Source organism: Armigeres subalbatus, chromosome 1 (assembly GCF_024139115.2).
Source record: "Armigeres subalbatus isolate Guangzhou_Male chromosome 1, GZ_Asu_2, whole genome shotgun sequence".
Classification (NCBI taxonomy): domain Eukaryota; kingdom Metazoa; phylum Arthropoda; class Insecta; order Diptera; family Culicidae; genus Armigeres; species Armigeres subalbatus.
In genome coordinates, this window is record NC_085139.1 from 270,393,503 (window position 1) to 270,410,260 (window position 16,758).

The 16,758-nt window shown below is 38.5% G+C and overlaps 1 protein-coding gene across 2 annotated transcripts in view; it reads right to left on the minus strand.

Moving 5' to 3' along the window:
* The window catches only part of LOC134207554 (uncharacterized), a 140,978-nt gene that overhangs the window by 37,163 nt on the left and 87,057 nt on the right, over positions 1-16,758 (minus strand). For both annotated transcript variants that reach the window (XM_062683260.1, XM_062683259.1), the window contains exon 2: positions 6,133-6,278. In XM_062683260.1, coding sequence (XP_062539244.1) covers positions 6,133-6,278 — 146 coding nt within the window. The remainder of the gene's footprint in view (positions 1-6,132; positions 6,279-16,758) is intronic.

Genomic DNA, 16,758 nt, shown 5'->3' on the forward strand with positions numbered 1-16,758 from the left:
GAAGCTGCTGATTTTTCAGGACCATTGCCGGAAGGTCAATACTTGTTTGTAATTATCGATTATTACAGTCGACATATTATCGGATTATTATCGGATATTACACCTGCCGATACTATTAAGGAATTGGCTATTGTTTTCTCTCGTTATGGGATTCCAGAAACGCTACGAGTAGACAACGGGTTTAGCGCAAAATGCGTCGTTTTTTTAACGTTTTTTGTGAAAGTAACGGGATTAGAATCATTAATATTATTCCGTATTGGCCGGCAATGGATGGCGAGGTCGAACGTCAGAACAGATCTGTATTGAAAAGGCTGAGGATTGCGCAAGAACTAGGAAAGGATTGGAGATTGGAACTACGACAGTATTTGCTCACATATCATTCAACTAACCATAGTGTTACAGGAAAATCACAAGCAGAACTCATGTTGGGAAGGAAGATACGCAACAAGCTACCTAGCGTGCCACGCTTTGAATGGTTGTAGGACAAAAGGTCGAAGGTCAAAAGGTCGAAGGACAAATGGTCGAAGGTCAAAAGGTCGAAAGGACAAAAGGTCGAAGGGTCAAAAGGTCGAAGGGACAAAAGGTCGAAACAAAAAAACTGCGTCAAAAGGTCGAAGGACAAAAGGTCGAAAGGACGAAAGGTTTCTCTTTTTTCTTCCTTCTTTCTTATTTCTTCTTCTTTTTTCCTTCTATTCTCCTCCTTCTTCCTTTTTCCTTCTGACTTCATATGTTTCCTTCCTTCAATTCTTTTTCCTCCTTTCTTCTTTCTTACTTCTTTCTTCCTCCTTTCTTCCACATTTCATCTTTATTTCCAACTTCTATCTTTTTTCCTTTTTTCTTCCTTCATCTTTTTTCCTTCTTTCCATCATTTCTTCCTTTTCTTCTTCTTTTTTCCTCCTTTCTTCCTTATTTCTTCTTTTTCTTTCCCCGCCTTTTTTCTTCCTTTTTGTTTCCTGTTTTTCTTCCTTCTTTCATTTTACTTTCTTCCTTTTTTTCCTTCTTTATTCTTTCTTTTTTGCTTCTCTCTTCCTTTTTTCTTTTTACTTCCCTCTTTCATCTTTCTTTGTTCCTTTCTTCCGTTTTTCTTCTTTCTGTTTTTTCCATTTTTCTTTTTTCTTCCTTCTTTATTTCTTCTTTCTTTCTTCGTTCTTCATTTCGTTCTTCGTTTTTCTTCTTTCTTTCTTCCGTCTTTATTCCTTCTTTACACCTTCTTTTTTCCTCTTCTTTCCTTTTTTTCCTTTTTTTCTTTTTTCTTCCTTTTTTCTTTTTCTTTTATCCTCCTTTCATCCTTCTTTCTCCTCTGTTTCTTCCTTCTTTCTTTATTCTTCCTTCTTGTTTCCTGTTTTTCTTCCTTCTTTATTTTTTCATTCTTCTTACTTTTCTTCTTTCACCTTTCTTTCATCCTTCTTTCTTCCTTCTGTCTTTCTTCTTTCTTTCTTCCTTCTTACTTATTTCATCCATATTTCTCTCTTCTTTTGTTTCTTATTTCTTCCATCTTTCTTCTTCATTCCTTCTTTCCTCCTTCTTTCTTCCTTCTCTCTTCCATCTTTCTTCCTCTTCTTTGATCCTCATTTCTCCCATCTTTCTTCTCTTTTCCTGTTACTCGCTTCCTCCTTCTTTCTTTTGTGTTGCTTCATTGTGTCTTCTCTCCTTCTTCCTTCCTTCCTTCTTTCTTCCTTCCTTCCTTCTTTCTTCCTTCTTTCTTCCTTCTTCTATTTTCCTTTTTTCTTCATTCTTTCTTTCTTCCTTCTTCCATTTTCCTTCTTCTTTCTTTCTTTGTTCTTTATTCGTCTTCTGTTCTTTTTCTTTCTTACTATATATATTTCCTCCTTTCCTCTGTCTTCCTTTTCACTTCTTATTTCATCTTACTTCTTACTTCTCCGTTCCTCACTTCTCAAATCACATTTCACACTTGTCACTTTTTACTTCTTATTTCTTCCTTTCCACTTCTCACCTCTCACTTTTCATTTCTCACATCTCACTTTTCACTTCTCACTTCTCATTTATCTATGTTCACTGCTTCCATCTTGCATGTAACTTGTCACTACTCACAACGCCCATCTCATTTCTTGTCTTTTTGTTCTTTCGACCTTTTGTCCTTCGACCTTTTGATTTTCGACGTTATGACACATATTCGACCTTTTGACCTTCGACCTTTTGACACAGATTCCTTTGAATTGATGGACGAAGAAAATTTCAAATGGAATTTTCAAGCAAATACCTATTGGATTTTTCATATAAATTTTTAGATTTCTACAGGAATTCATTAGGAAATTACTCCAGAAACTCCTGCAAGAATTCCTTCAGGAATATCTAAAGGAATGACTTTGGGAATTCCTCTAGGGAATTCCTTTGAAAATCCGGACAGTAGTAAAAGAAAACACTGTTTTGAATCTGGAATTAAGACTTCATGCCAAAAAAACAATAATATCGGGATTGGAGTCGATCCATCATAATACTTCTTCGGATATTCTCAAGAATTCCAATTTACTTTAGGAGTTGCTCAGGAAATTTCTCCAGTATTCATCCAGATGATATTTCATAATTTTATCCAAAAGTTCGTTAGGAAAGTCCTCCACACATTTTTCGTAAAAATAGTTCTTCCAGGCATACTTCCTGGTATTCCTCCGGTGATTCGATTACTAAATTCCTCAAGGAGTTTCTTAAAAAAATCTTCGAAAATAAATCTAATCCTTTAGCAAATTTTTTCCCAGAGGCTCATGGCGGCGAAGCCTCAATAAAGAAATAAAAGAAGTCGACCGAAATCTAACCTGGCAACAGGTTAAAGCGATAGCCGGGCAACGCTCAGGATGGAGATCTTTCAAGTCGGCCCTTTGCACCACCGGAGGTGTACAGGATCCATAAGTAAGTAAGTAAGTTTAGCAAATTTTCAAAAAGTCAGAAATACTTCTAGGTGTTCCATTCCTTCAGCTCCCATAATTCCGCCGGAATTCCATTCTGGAATATCCTAACGAAAAAGTTTGTGGAAATTCCTAAACCAACATCCGCAGGAATTTCTACAGCAATTTCAAAAAAAAATCTGTAGGAATTCTTCTAAGGAGGTTCCGGGAGGTTTCCCTGAAAAAATTTCCATAGGTATTGCCGAAGAATTTCCCGTAGGAATTTCGACCAAGAAATTCTTTAAATAATTCGTTAAGGATATTTCGAAGAAGTTATCAAGACGCAAGTATTTTTTAAGGCTTTTTTAATGGTTTCCCTGTACTTGATTTTGAAGGAATATCTTGAAATTCTTCGGCAATGCCTACGGAAATTGTATCAGGGAAACCCTTCGAAATTCCCTTAGGAGAATTCCTCCAGAAATTGCTTTTGCTTTTTGAAATTGCTCTAGAAACCTCTGCGGAAATTGGTTTAGGAATTCCCTCGAACTTTAAAAAAAAATGCCTACAGCAATTACGTCAGGGTTTTTCAAAAGACTTTCTGGATTTTTTTTTCTGAATTTCGTTAGAACATCATTCAGGAATTCTTTCAATTTTTTTAGAATTTTCTTCGGACATTCCTCTGGAAATTTGATTAGTCTCAAACCTTCGGATATTCCTTTGAAAACTTTTCTGGAATCATTCATTCAGAATTTCTTATAAAAATAATTCGGAAAATACACTGAGAATTCTTTCGGAAATTTCATCTGCAAATTTCTTTAAAATTTCCGTCAGAAAATCTTCCCAAAATTCCTTTAGTATCTATTTCATTCTTTAATAAAATTCCTGAAAAATTCTTCCAACAAAATTTCCGTAATGATTACTGCAGAAATTTCTGAAGAAATTCCGTGTGGCTTCCTTAAAAGGAATTTCAAAGGATTTTCTGATTTTTTCTAAGGGTAATTCCTAAGAGAACATCCGAAGAATTATGATCAGTTGTAAAACTACAGACGATACAATGCACTAAAATTTCGTTATACTTGAACTTGTCTGACTTACGCCTCCAATTATAGTTCTTACTGCTGACGCCAAATTATAAATGAACCAATTACGCCAAAAATGCTGGTGCCCCACCATTACCAGAACCGTTAAAACAGTGACGTCAGAGATTGTTTGAAATTTTGCACCGGTTATGTGTTGTGTCAACAAGCAACCAGCCTTTGACCAACAATGTCCAACATCCATCCATCATGGCTCCCCATTCGGTGTGTGTCAATCACAAACACGAGGCCACACCGTCCGTTGTTGAGAGGAACTGCAGTAAAACTCGAATTCTGTGTGCTGCTCATATTTCACACACAAAGCGCCTTTCTTTGATTGCTACGCCCCCTGCTCCCGCTTCGCTTTGTTGGGGAAAGTAAATATTTTTCCTCGAAGGAAACCAGAGAGGAATAGCAAGGAACTGTGAATGCTTTTCCATTATATCCATTTTACCGGGAAACCGCTGATGGATGTCATTGTTTACTACCAATTAGTGCGCCCCAAAAAAGAAACGACCATGCGGTTCATCGTTGACAGCACTATGTATTCGGGAGTGGCTCTGATGAAGGACCCTATGGCAGTGGTGGTCGAATAAAACTGTTTGACTTTGGCTAATTGCGAGACACGAGAAGCATAACGTCCTATTTGTAACATATATTTGAAATGGTAGATGCTTTAATCGGATTGAGAACTGCTGTTCAGAAAGAATCCGAAAAGAATCCTCGAAATCCTTTCACATCGTCCATTCTGCTTTGTGTTCAACCCTAATGGGATTACTGTGGTTTCTCTGTTTGTTGCCTAGAGTTCAGGTGCGGCACAGGAAAAAAATTCCCAAGAGATGAAAGTCAAACCACAAATCCAATTCAGATAACAGGCCAATCATAACTGAGCATTATGAATACCAACGGAAACATGTAGGTGGAAACAAACATTTTTTGGCTCAGTGATAAATGGGAACTGATGAAACGGAATGTTGAAGTTGGACAATTCTTTCATAATGGATGTCTTTAATATATAAACGGATGTTAGACAGAAGTGAAGCAACAGTTCCTAGGAATATTAAAGTAACATTTGACGTTCTTTTTTCTGATGTTTAAATAATTTGTGATTGATGCCTATATGATACTGAGGGTGTGGCGTGGGATAAATTTGTTTCATGCTTTGCATTATGTTGAAAACCCGAATTGGGTTAGCCATAGGCTTACATTGACCAAATGAGATTTTCACATTATTTGCCGAAGTCTTGAAAGAATTACACTGTTAATATTCAGACTCAACTATGACTTTAACAAATACTGTCCTGTCTTATTATACTGTCTTATTATAATGACTACACCGATTAGGATGTGTTTTTTTAACCCAAGTCTGCAAAGTTTGCAATTAATTTTTAATGTTCTCTAGTTCTGTAATGTCTGGCGCTTTTCCCTTCAGGAGAGAACAGAACAATGCATCGCACTGAAAAAGAATGAATGTATAGTATACCATTGTCACCGTCTTCACACCGGTTTTGTTGCCTATCTTATAGTTTTCTTTCACCTCAACATTCACACAAACGGAACCAACTGCCTACTGACTAGACGTATAGCAAAAGTCACAATCTTTGTCGGAAGATAACCACCCTCCTATGCGAAAGGAATTTTCTGTCGGAAACAATTTTCGCCTCGAGGTTCCTCGCAAGTTGAGGAATCTGTGCGCCACACGCTATGATCATAATTTCTCGCGGGAGTCGTTCGCCCGTTCACTTCATGTTCCACCGCACCACCTATTCGGTGCGCTTATTTTCTCGTAACGAAATGGTTAGCATGTTTCTCAATTTAGATGGAGCCTGACTATGCGAAATCGTTTTTTATTACCTTATAGAATGACTTATGAACTTACTACGGATGGCGTTTTTGTGGATATTAAGGGTCGCCACTCTGAATAAGTTTTAATCTTTTGATGCGAAGTATTGACTGTGACGTAATATTTCAGAGTTTCAAGCGTAATCATCTGTCAAATTGCATACACCCGATTCTGTTTTTACACGGCCGTGTAAAAAAAATCTCCTACAATTTTTTGGCAAAGTTGCTCCATTTTGCATGATTCGTCGAGAAATCATAAAACGGATTTTCAAATTTTGAACTGAAAACTTTTTTACACGGAACGCATCCCCCGTGTAAAAAAGAATCGGGTGTATTCATAAACACACATATGCCTGAACTTAAGCAATACATACCTGAAATCGCTGCTGGAAGTCATCGCGCCGTCCTTCGTGCACCCACATCACCGGAAACTGCGATCTGCATGGCAACGTCAGATTCTTGCCCTGATCGACGACGTACTCGTCGTAGACAACACCGAAGGAACGCGTCACGTATAGCACTGTGGAATAAATGGAGATGAAAAAAAAAAGATTTTAATGGCTGTATTATTTTACACTGTATAAATAAGTTTTTATCTAATTCGTCAATTATCGATTATCATAATACATCTAAAAATTGCAGAGATATGGTGCTCGATAACATAAATGCCAGAAAATAAATGGAGGCAAAACTGAGACGCTATTTAGGAGACAATGCACCAAGCGTTCGCTTTTATCTTCTCGTTAAGGATAGTGCAGCGTGATATATCGACAGTTAGCATTTCAACCACAAAATCTTTGGTAGGTGTTCAATATATTGGATAACGAAAATGTGAAGCTTTCTCACAAATTTGTTTTTTTAGTGAAATTCATGGCGGCGCGGCTACATTTTTATCATAGCGAACATCAACATCATTTTTAGGAGATGCAAGCAACTGCTCCACCATCAGGACGTCCGACAAAAAGATCGTGAAAGTAAGCAGAAGAATATTCCTCTTCCTCTTGTACCGAAACCACTCGCGATAGTCGTTTGCCCGAAGGTAATATCCGAGATGCTGAACTAGCAATGCATTCACTAAATGGTGCTTTAAACCGGTGTCTTGCAAATGTTCGCATAATTGCTTCACTAGAGAGTGTGCATGTTAACAATTTGTCAGCTTTCAGTGGTTCTAACTTGCGGCCATAGGTACTTGGCAACTTGCTAATTACCTTCGGCACGGATTTTGGGAACATTATCTTTGGCACGGATTTTGGAAACATCAACTGTTCGAGAGCACTTATAAATGAAATTTCTTTCAAGCTATCCTGAAGCCGCATTAGGTTTCCAACGTCCTTGGAACCACATGTCTCGTTGGTAGAGGTTCGGAAATCGTCGACGATGGCGTTTGTCGTAATATTTTTTGATGGCAACGGCATTTTCGACATCATGCCGAAAACATATATATCTACAGTTGGCGGTGCGGTGGTGGCGTAAATCAGCCTGTAAACTTTTTTTATTGTATTTGTTTATCTTTTCGGGACAGTTTAATGTATATCTCTGGGAGAACATCTCGAATCTTCGAAGAAATGTCTTGATCTGTCCTCCGAACTAGTATCATGCCTCTTCTTAATTTGGCAGGTTCGTGGCACGATTTTTACACTGCGCAATCCGTTGCGCTTGACCCTAAAGGGAGTTTCTTTTAAAACAGTGTCCTAACCCAAAATCTGGGCAGATAGGATCACTAATCACAAAACGATGTGGTTCCGAAGAACGCTAACTACGTACAGAACGTTTATTACAGAGTCCAAATGTGTTTTATATTACAAGCTATGTGTTGCTACATTTTCGCGTCATTGCGCATATACAAAGTGGTTTAATTTTGCTTACACTGGTTAAACGTGAGGGTATTGATCCGTGTGACAAATATAATTTATTGAGCATGGGAGAGTCGATGTGCTTGCTCTGCACAAGCATTGAAATAAGTAATTTGATCCGAACGCTTGGGGTGAAATTGCTAAGTTATGAGTTTTGTCAATCGTTAATACAATGTATATGACACCTCCCCTTTTTACAAAAAAAAATAATTGAAGTGAAATGAAATTATTTTATTTTTGACAAAATTTTAGCAATTCTTCGATTTTCTTCTCTTTTTTTTTTTTGTTTTTGCGAGTTTATTCTTTATGCTTTTACAATTCTATTTTTATGAATTACTGTTTGTTTGTTTGTGTTTTCATTAACAATAGTACAATTTGGGCTGTTGATTTCTTTTACAATATATGGGCCTAGATAGAATGGGTCTAATTTTTTACGATTTTCGTTTGTAATATAAATGTGGTCACCGATTCTCAGATCTATTGGATTAATTTTCTCGTTTACTACTTTTTGTCTACTTTCTTTTCGCTCTAGCAAATTGTCTCTAGCTAATTTGTTTGTTATATTCAGTTTAAATTTTAATTCGTTGTAATATTCCTCAAGGTTATAAATCGGCTCATGGTTTGACGTTTTTCGAAAATCAATTGGTAAATTTGCTTTATGTCCAAATACTAATTCAAACGGTGTAAAACTGTGCTCGATATGGGGTGTTGTGTTGTAGCTGAATGTATAAAATTGAATCCAATCATCCCAGTCATCTTTGTGATCATTGGTAAAACATCGCAGATACTCGTTCAAGCATCTATGATTTCTTTCCAATGCTCCAATTGTCTGTGGGTGATACGCTGTTGAAAATTTTTGTTTTATAGATAAAAGTTGGCAAATTTGATCAAGGACTTCGTTGTTATACTCTGTGCCTTGATCTGTTCTAAATTCCAAAATATTTCCGTAAATCAGAATAAAATGTTCGACAAGCGCCTTTGCTATTATTGCTGCTTCTTTTGTAGGTATTGGAATACAAACTACGTATTTGGTTAGATTGCATTGTAGTGTTAGAATATACCGGTTACCGTTTCTCGTTCTTATGAACGGTCCAACTGTATCCGCTGAAAGAACTTCGAAAGGTTTTGATGGTGTGGTAGTAATAACTTGATTTTCTTTAGTATGTCGGTGAACTTTATTGATTTTGCACATATTGCAAGACTTGACAAAATTTGCAACATCTGCTTTCATGTTTCTCCATTTGTATACTTCTCTTATTTTCAAATACATTCTGTGCTGTCCAATATGACCTGACGTCGGGGTCATATGGAAATTCTGAAGAACTTCTTTGATTTTTTTCTGTGTTGTCAGTAGTTTTGGAGGATTGAATAATATTATTTCGCATTTGGAAATGGCTCTGTTAGCGATTTCCTTGAATGTACTAGCGCTGATTTCTTTGAAAAGTTTATCTTCGAGTGAAATGGCCAATTTATCTCTTCTATATTTTATTAAAATCTCTTCAATTTTCAGAAGAGCATACTCTAGCGCATGACTTCCGTTATTCAGAGTAATTTCAATACTTCCCAATATTTTTGTATAATTATGGCTGTATACATTAAATCTTACTTGGTTTCGGTGCACTTCGCAACCAAGCTTAAGGATCTTCCTGGTCTCAGAGGGATTTTCAGTTTGCCAAGCATTAAGGTGATCAATCTTATTACTTGGTTCTTCTGATCTTAGTTTACTATTTGATTGTGAACTGTGTTGTTTTCTTGCCATTGCCCTAGTGTTGACTGTTAAAACTGATAATTTTTTCAGTTCATCTGAATTTGAAGGAATGCGCGAAAGTGCGTCTGCTCCTACATTACTTTTGCCTGAAACATATTCAATTTCAAAATCGAACTCTGCTAAATCTAAGCGCATTCGTGTTAATTTGCTAGTAGGATTCTTCATGCCGAATAGATATACTAGTGGCTTATGATCCGTACGAACTATAAACTTTTTCCCGTGTAAATAACTTTTAAAATGATTGATGGCCCAATGTATGGCCGTTAGCTCTTTTTCAATTGTTGGTTTGTTACTTTCACCTTTTGTGAAGCTTTTGCTTGCGTAGGCGATTGGTAAATCATGGTTGTCATGTTGTTGTGAAAGAATGGCTCCACACACTACGTTAGAAGCATCCGTAGTAAGGATAAATTCTTTCGTAAAGTCTGGGTAACGCAAAATTGTCGGAGATATCAGTAATCGTTTTAATTTCTCAAAACTGTTTTGATGTAAATGTGTCCAAGCAAATTTTACACCCTTTTTCAATAAATTGTTCAAGGGCTTTGCTATATTCGCAAAATTTGGCACAAACTTTCTGTAATAATTACAGAAAGCGACGAATCGTCGTATTTCATCCGCATTTGTAGGTACTGGGAAATCTTTGATGACTTGGAATTTGCTATTGTCTGGTAAAATCCCTTTATCTGTAATACGATGTCCTAGATAAAGAACTTCTCTTCGAAAAAAGTTGCATTTTTCAGGGTTGAGCTTGAGATTATAGTACCTCAAGCGCTCGAAAACCTTTTGTAAATTGTTCAGATGATGATTTACTGAACAACCTATAATAATTATATCGTCAATATATATAAAGGCACAATCAGGATATAATCCTGCCATAGCGATGTTCATCATTCGCTGGAAGCTATTAGGGCTAATGTTTAACCCGAAAGGTAATCGCTTAAAATTGAAGTGTCCAGATGAAGTGGAAAAAGCTGTGTATTTTTTTGCTTCCGGATCCAATGGAATCTGGTGAAATCAGACATTAGAGCCAGTGTTGTAAAATATTTAGCATTTCCTAATTGATCAAGAATTGTATCAATTCTTGGCAATGGAAATTTATCTGCCAAGATTTTTTTATTCAACTGGCGAAAATCAACGACCAGTCTCCATTTTTTTGCTATTATTGTCCGATTTTTTTGGAACAAGTAAAATTGGACTATTATACAACGATACTGATGGTTCTATAATATCGTCCTTCAGCATCTTTTTGAACTTGTTTTTATTTCATCATTTTGTGAATAAATATTCTTATAATTCGGGATATAAACTGGAACGGGGTCCGTTAAGTGAATATTTTGAGTATAAAAATTGTTTGTGCTCAATTTCTCATCTGACATACAGAAGATGTCTGAATTTTGTTCGATTAATTTTTCAAAGGTTTCTGTACAAAGTGGGGAACGTTTGAAAAATCTATTTTAGAAAGCAATTTTTGGTTTCGTTCATTATTTAAATTGGGTTTCGTCGCGATTTGTTCATAATTACAAAGTTCGTCGACAACGGGTTGAAAGTTCTGTATTTGTGCTTGTTTGTCAGTTGTGTTGATAAATTTTATCATAGCATTCGTTGGAGATACTATTGTATTTCCACAAAATATTCCAGGTAAAATTTCCTGTGAAAATACTATAGAATCAGAAGTAACTTTGAAGTTTGGTATTCTGCGTACTACTTCACACCTCGGTGGGAGAATAATGGTGTTTTGGAAACTATCCTCGATTGGTATTGAAACAACATGATTTTGGTAATTGAAATTTAATAGCCAATATTCATAGTCTATAGTACATCTGTGTTTGATAAGAAAATCCCGTCCCAAAATACCGTCTGTTGGTATTGAAATCATTACCAACTATCTGAAAATTATGACTTATTTGAAGACAGTCATTGAATCGTAAGTTAGTAGTAGTTTCGGCAATGGTTTCAGATATTCCATTGGTTATACCTGAGAGTTTATATTTAATATTTCTATCAATAGGTTGGTTAACAGATATTTTCCCACTTTTAAAAAGTGAAACGTCGGCTCCACTATCAATTATTAATGTACATTTTGAATTGGTCATATGTACATCTAAAGTAATAAAATTTACAGCGTTTACATTTGTTAAGTAAATTACGTTAGACGATGCGGGTTTACCTGCATCATATGTTGATCTAAAAATTATCGTTATTAATACTTTGTATATTACGTGAAAGATCCAGTTGATGAAAATTGGTTGGTACAGGAGGTGTATGAGATTGTGGTCCTGCATCTTGGGATATGGAATTTGGAATTGAGGTGTTATGAACACGTATTGCATCAGTTGTAAAGATTTGCCTTCGAGAATTTGTATGGTACCTTCCGCCACGTCCTCTATTTTGATAATAGTTATTCGTATTATGAGGAAAACTATTCCTAAATTGCAAATTATTTCCATGGTAGTTTGGTTGAGCGTTATACTGACCTCTTTTAAAGAAACGAGTTGTGTCGTTTCGGTTGCTATTGAAGCGGCCTTTGTAGTTATGTTGCGTTTGTCTGCTTTTGAATGTTAACAATTGAGCAGATTGACATGTAGTGTTTGCAGTATTTTCCAAAACCTTTTGCGTGGCTTCCTTCATGTCCTTAAATGTACCTGCTTTAAGAATGAGCTTTGTCTCAGCCGAACCAATACCATTAATTAAGGTATCTACTCCAGCTTTTGTTGACATTGCTGTTGATACTGTATCAGAATTCCACTATTAAGGTAGACAGCCTTCAATTTTATGGTAAGTCTTTCCACCTCGTCGCAGAATTTTTCTGCAGTGTCTTTTTGCTTCACTGCCTTCAGCTTGGCCAAAATATTCTCCGGTGTGGTTTTATCCTCACATCTTGTTTTAACGTCAGCAATAATATCGTCAATCGTTGCCAATCTTTCAGGTAGACCCAATCTGGCTTTCCCCGTAAGACGTGTCTTCAAAAATCTTGCTGCTGTTGCTTGTTGGTTCGCCTCCGTTAGATCCTTCAAAGATTTGCGGAATCCAAAAGCATCGATACCGTCAGCCGTTCCATCGTATGGCTGTACGATAGATGTAGCTACTTTATAATCAAACGGCATTGTGACTTGTGGTTTAGTGTTTAATTGTTCAAATTTGAGTTTAAGAATATTTCGAATTTCAGATATTGAATTTCGAGATGCTTTAATTAAAAAGGTTAATTCCGTATCCGGTATAGTATCTTCTTCTTCTAGTAACCCCCTTTCAATTTGGTTATATAACTCGTTTGCGTAGTTTAATTTAGCCTGAAGAGTGGTAACTGTGAAATTTTTATTAATGGATTTTTTAAATTATTTAGAAGTGTGTTCAGTAAGCCAATGTCGTCTTGTAAAGTCGACATTGATAAATATTTCAGCTAGATTAAATATTATACATCAGCTATATTTGCGATAGATGCTGCTTTTCCCATGGCATACCCTTTACGCTGCCAGCGTTTCTTCAACGTTTTTCTCAAGACTAAAATGAGTTGAATAAGTACAATTGCAAGGATTAGCCAAAGTTTAATTTCGTGACTATCATGGTAATTTTCATTTTGTTCTAGGTGTTCAACTATGTTAATATTATTTTCGCCTTTTGATCTACTTTTGAATTTGGTTTCCATCGTAATATAAATGTACAATATTTAATACACAATAATTATAATAATAACAATAATAACACGATGTAATAGTTTGAGTACTTCACCTTACTGAATTTTCCAGAACTCCAGCTGCTGTATTTTCACTCCACTGGTCTCAGGCTGGTGTTTTTGGCATCTGCATTCTCTTCATCGCCTTGCTCGTCTGCTGTACAGATTATCTTCCGTATCTTGGTATCTGCATTCTCTTCATCGCCTTGCTCGTCTGCTGTACAGATTATCTTCCGAATCTTGGTATCTGCATTCTCTTCATCACCCCTCTCGCCTGCTGTACAGATTGTCTTGCAGATCTTCGCATCTGCATTCTCTTCATATCCTTTCTCGTGTATCGAACAGTTTGATTTTCACTTCACTATTTTTCTCGTGCATCGTAATGATCGTTCACGCATTTTACTAGCACTATACAATTATTTTGTATTGTTTTGCACATTTCACTAGCATTGTACGGATTGTCTTCCTCTCTTTTGTTGTGCACCGTGCCGATGGTTTTAAAACTCTGTGCTAGCACTTAAATACTGGCTGCAACGATTGCGACTCAATTCCACGCAAACCATCTCTTCAATTTCTTAATGGCTGTTTTTCTTCATTCTCGGTAAACTGTTGCACTGCACTAACTCTGGCCGGTCGCCATATCATGCCTCTTCTTAATTTGGCAGGTTCGTGGCACGATTTTTACACTGCGCAATCCGTTGCGCTTGACCCTAAAGGGAGTTTCTTTTAAAACAGTGTCCTAACCCAAAATCTGGGCAGATAGGATCACTAATCACAAAACGATGTGGTTCCGAAGAACGCTAACTACGTACAGAACGTTTATTACAGAGTCCAAATGTGTTTTATATTACAAGCTATGTGTTGCTACATTTTCGCGTCATTGCGCATATACAAAGTGGTTTAATTTTGCTTACACTGGTTAAACGTGAGGGTATTGATCCGTGTGACAAATATAATTTATTGAGCATGGGAGAGTCGATGTGCTTGCTCTGCACAAGCATTGAAATAAGTAATTTGATCCGAACGCTTGGGGTGAAATTGCTAAGTTATGAGTTTTGTCAATCGTTAATACAATGTATATGACACTAGCCACGGAGAAAGTTTTAGGCATGTGATGGAACACGACCGATGATGTTATCACTTACAAAGTTTGATGGAATCGCTACGATCCGGCTCTGTTAGGAGGTGAACGAAGGCCAACGAAGCGGGAAGTTCTACGTGTCTTGATGACCATCTTCGATCCGCTAAGGCTGATTTCTCATTTTCTGTCGTATTTAAAGATCCTGCTGCAACAAATATGGCGATCCGGTGTACAATGGGACGAACATATCGACAACGACTCCTTTGAAAAATGGCTTACCTGGTTGAAGGTGCTCCCAAGAGTTGAACGAGTGAAGATTCCCCGGTGCTACAGTTCCCAGTACCCTACAAGGGAAGCCGACGAAGTGCAGCTACATACAATGGTAGATGCCAGCGAGAACGGCACGGCGGCTGTCTGCGTACCGTCCAAGAGGCGCTAACCTTCAGGATCCTCCGTAACTGTACTGGTCTGATTCCAGAAACGTTCTTTGCTGGATCAACTCGGACCATCGGCGATACAGCCAATACGTCGGCCACAGGATCAACGAAATCCTCGAAATATCCAAAGCACACGAATGGAGATGGATCCCTGGCAAGCAAAATCCTGCAGATGACGCCACCAAGTGGAGTAGTCTTCCAGAATTGTCATCTGAAGACAGGTGGTTCAATGGTCCCGACTTTCTTCGATGCCCTGAAGATGACTGGCCGGAACCGCACAATCACAAAGATTCGACCGACAATGAATTACGTACATCGCTCCTGGTACACCACACTCTTCCGGAGTCAGTGCTCTGCGTCAACAACTTCTCGACATGGGAGAGACTACGCAAGGTTGTCGCATACGTCCACAGATTCACCGATAATTGCATCAACAAAAGCCGAGGAACACCTGCAGCAACCGGCCCATTATTTGAGGCGAAGCAACTCCTCAATGCCGAACGTACCATCATTCGACTCTGCCAACAAGAATCCTATCCCGATGAGATGACGACGCTGCAAAATCCAACCAAACGACCCGAAACCACGATGACTGTTCCGAAATCTAGCCCATTGTATCAGCTGACACCCTGGCTAGACGATAACGAAATCATGCGCATGCGAACCCGCATTGCTGCATGTCACTACGCCACTGATGATGCCAAGAACCCAGTCATTCTTCCGCAAAAACACCACATCAGCCGCCTGATAGTGGCACACTTCCACTGCAAATATCATCACCACAACCACGAAACGGTAATAAATGAAATCCGGCAGAAGTATCGCATCCCTCACTTGCGTGTTTGTTATAAGCATGTGCGTAAAGGTTGCCAGCAGTGCAAAAACCATCACGCAGTTCCAAACCCACCATTCATGGCGGATCTTCCACCCACCCGCCTCGCAGCATTCTCACGAGCATTAACGCACGTCGGAATTGACTATTTCGGCCCAATCGAAGTCACAGTCGGCAGAAGAGTGGAAAAGCGGTGGGTAATGTTTGCAACGTGCCTGACTATCCGAGCGATCCACCTGGAAGTCGCTCACTCCCTTAGTACAAACTCCTGCATTATGGCCTTTCGAAACCTTATGGCCCCACAGAAGATCTACAGCGACCGCGGCACAAACTTTGTTGGTGCAAATAGAGAATTGATGCAGATCAACGAAGTCATGAACGAACGCGAATTCATGAAGGAATTTGGAAGTTCCGGAATCGAGTGGGTCTTCAATCCACCTCTCACACCACATATGGGTGGCATCTGGGAGCGGTTGATCCGCACTGTCAAAAATAACCTAGCTGAAGTGTGTTCGTCAGTAAGGCCTTCTGACGAAGTACTTCAGAATTTGTTGACCGAAGTTGAGAACACCGTGAACTCGCGGCCCCTATCTCACGTACCGCTAGACGACGACTCGGCACCAGCGCTGACACCAGACCACTTTTTACTTGGTTCATCTAACGGATCAAAACCGCTATCCGATCTCGACGACAGCGGTGCAGCTCTCAGACAGAACTCGCTAAAATCCCAAATCCTGGCAAACCAATTCTGGAGGCACTGGGTAACGAGCTACCTGCCAGAAATTACCCGCAGGAGCAAATGGTTTGAACACGTGCAGCCGATCGCCGTAGGAGATGTCGTCATTATTCCGATCCTAAACTACCCCGCAACTGTTGGCCGAAGGGGAAAGTTATCGCCACCAAAGTAAGTAGAGATGGACAAGTTCGGTCCGCAACGGTGAGGACATCGAATGGGGTATATGATCGCCCAGCGACAAAATTAGCGATTCTAGACATTAGGTGCGACCGGGCACGCCAAGTTGGTTGCGACGAGACGGACGCAATGAGAAAACAGAACTGTGCAATAAAAATCCTATTCGACTAAATGCTGATGTCATATTAGAAATTTGGAGACAGTACTCGATAGCAAATCCTTCGATAGCAAATCCTTCCGCACGCGATGGCAAACCACCTTCCTTTTGCCAGTGGAGATATATCAGCTTCCACACTGATATTCTCCCCCCCTCCTTTATACGGGAGCTTGGCAGAAGGAAGGTCGTGTGATATGTGCCATCACAAATATTGCCCTCCGCTCGCTTTCAAATCGACTTCTATAAAAACATTCTTCATGCCTGCCGTATCCTAACGGAACTATCAATTCTA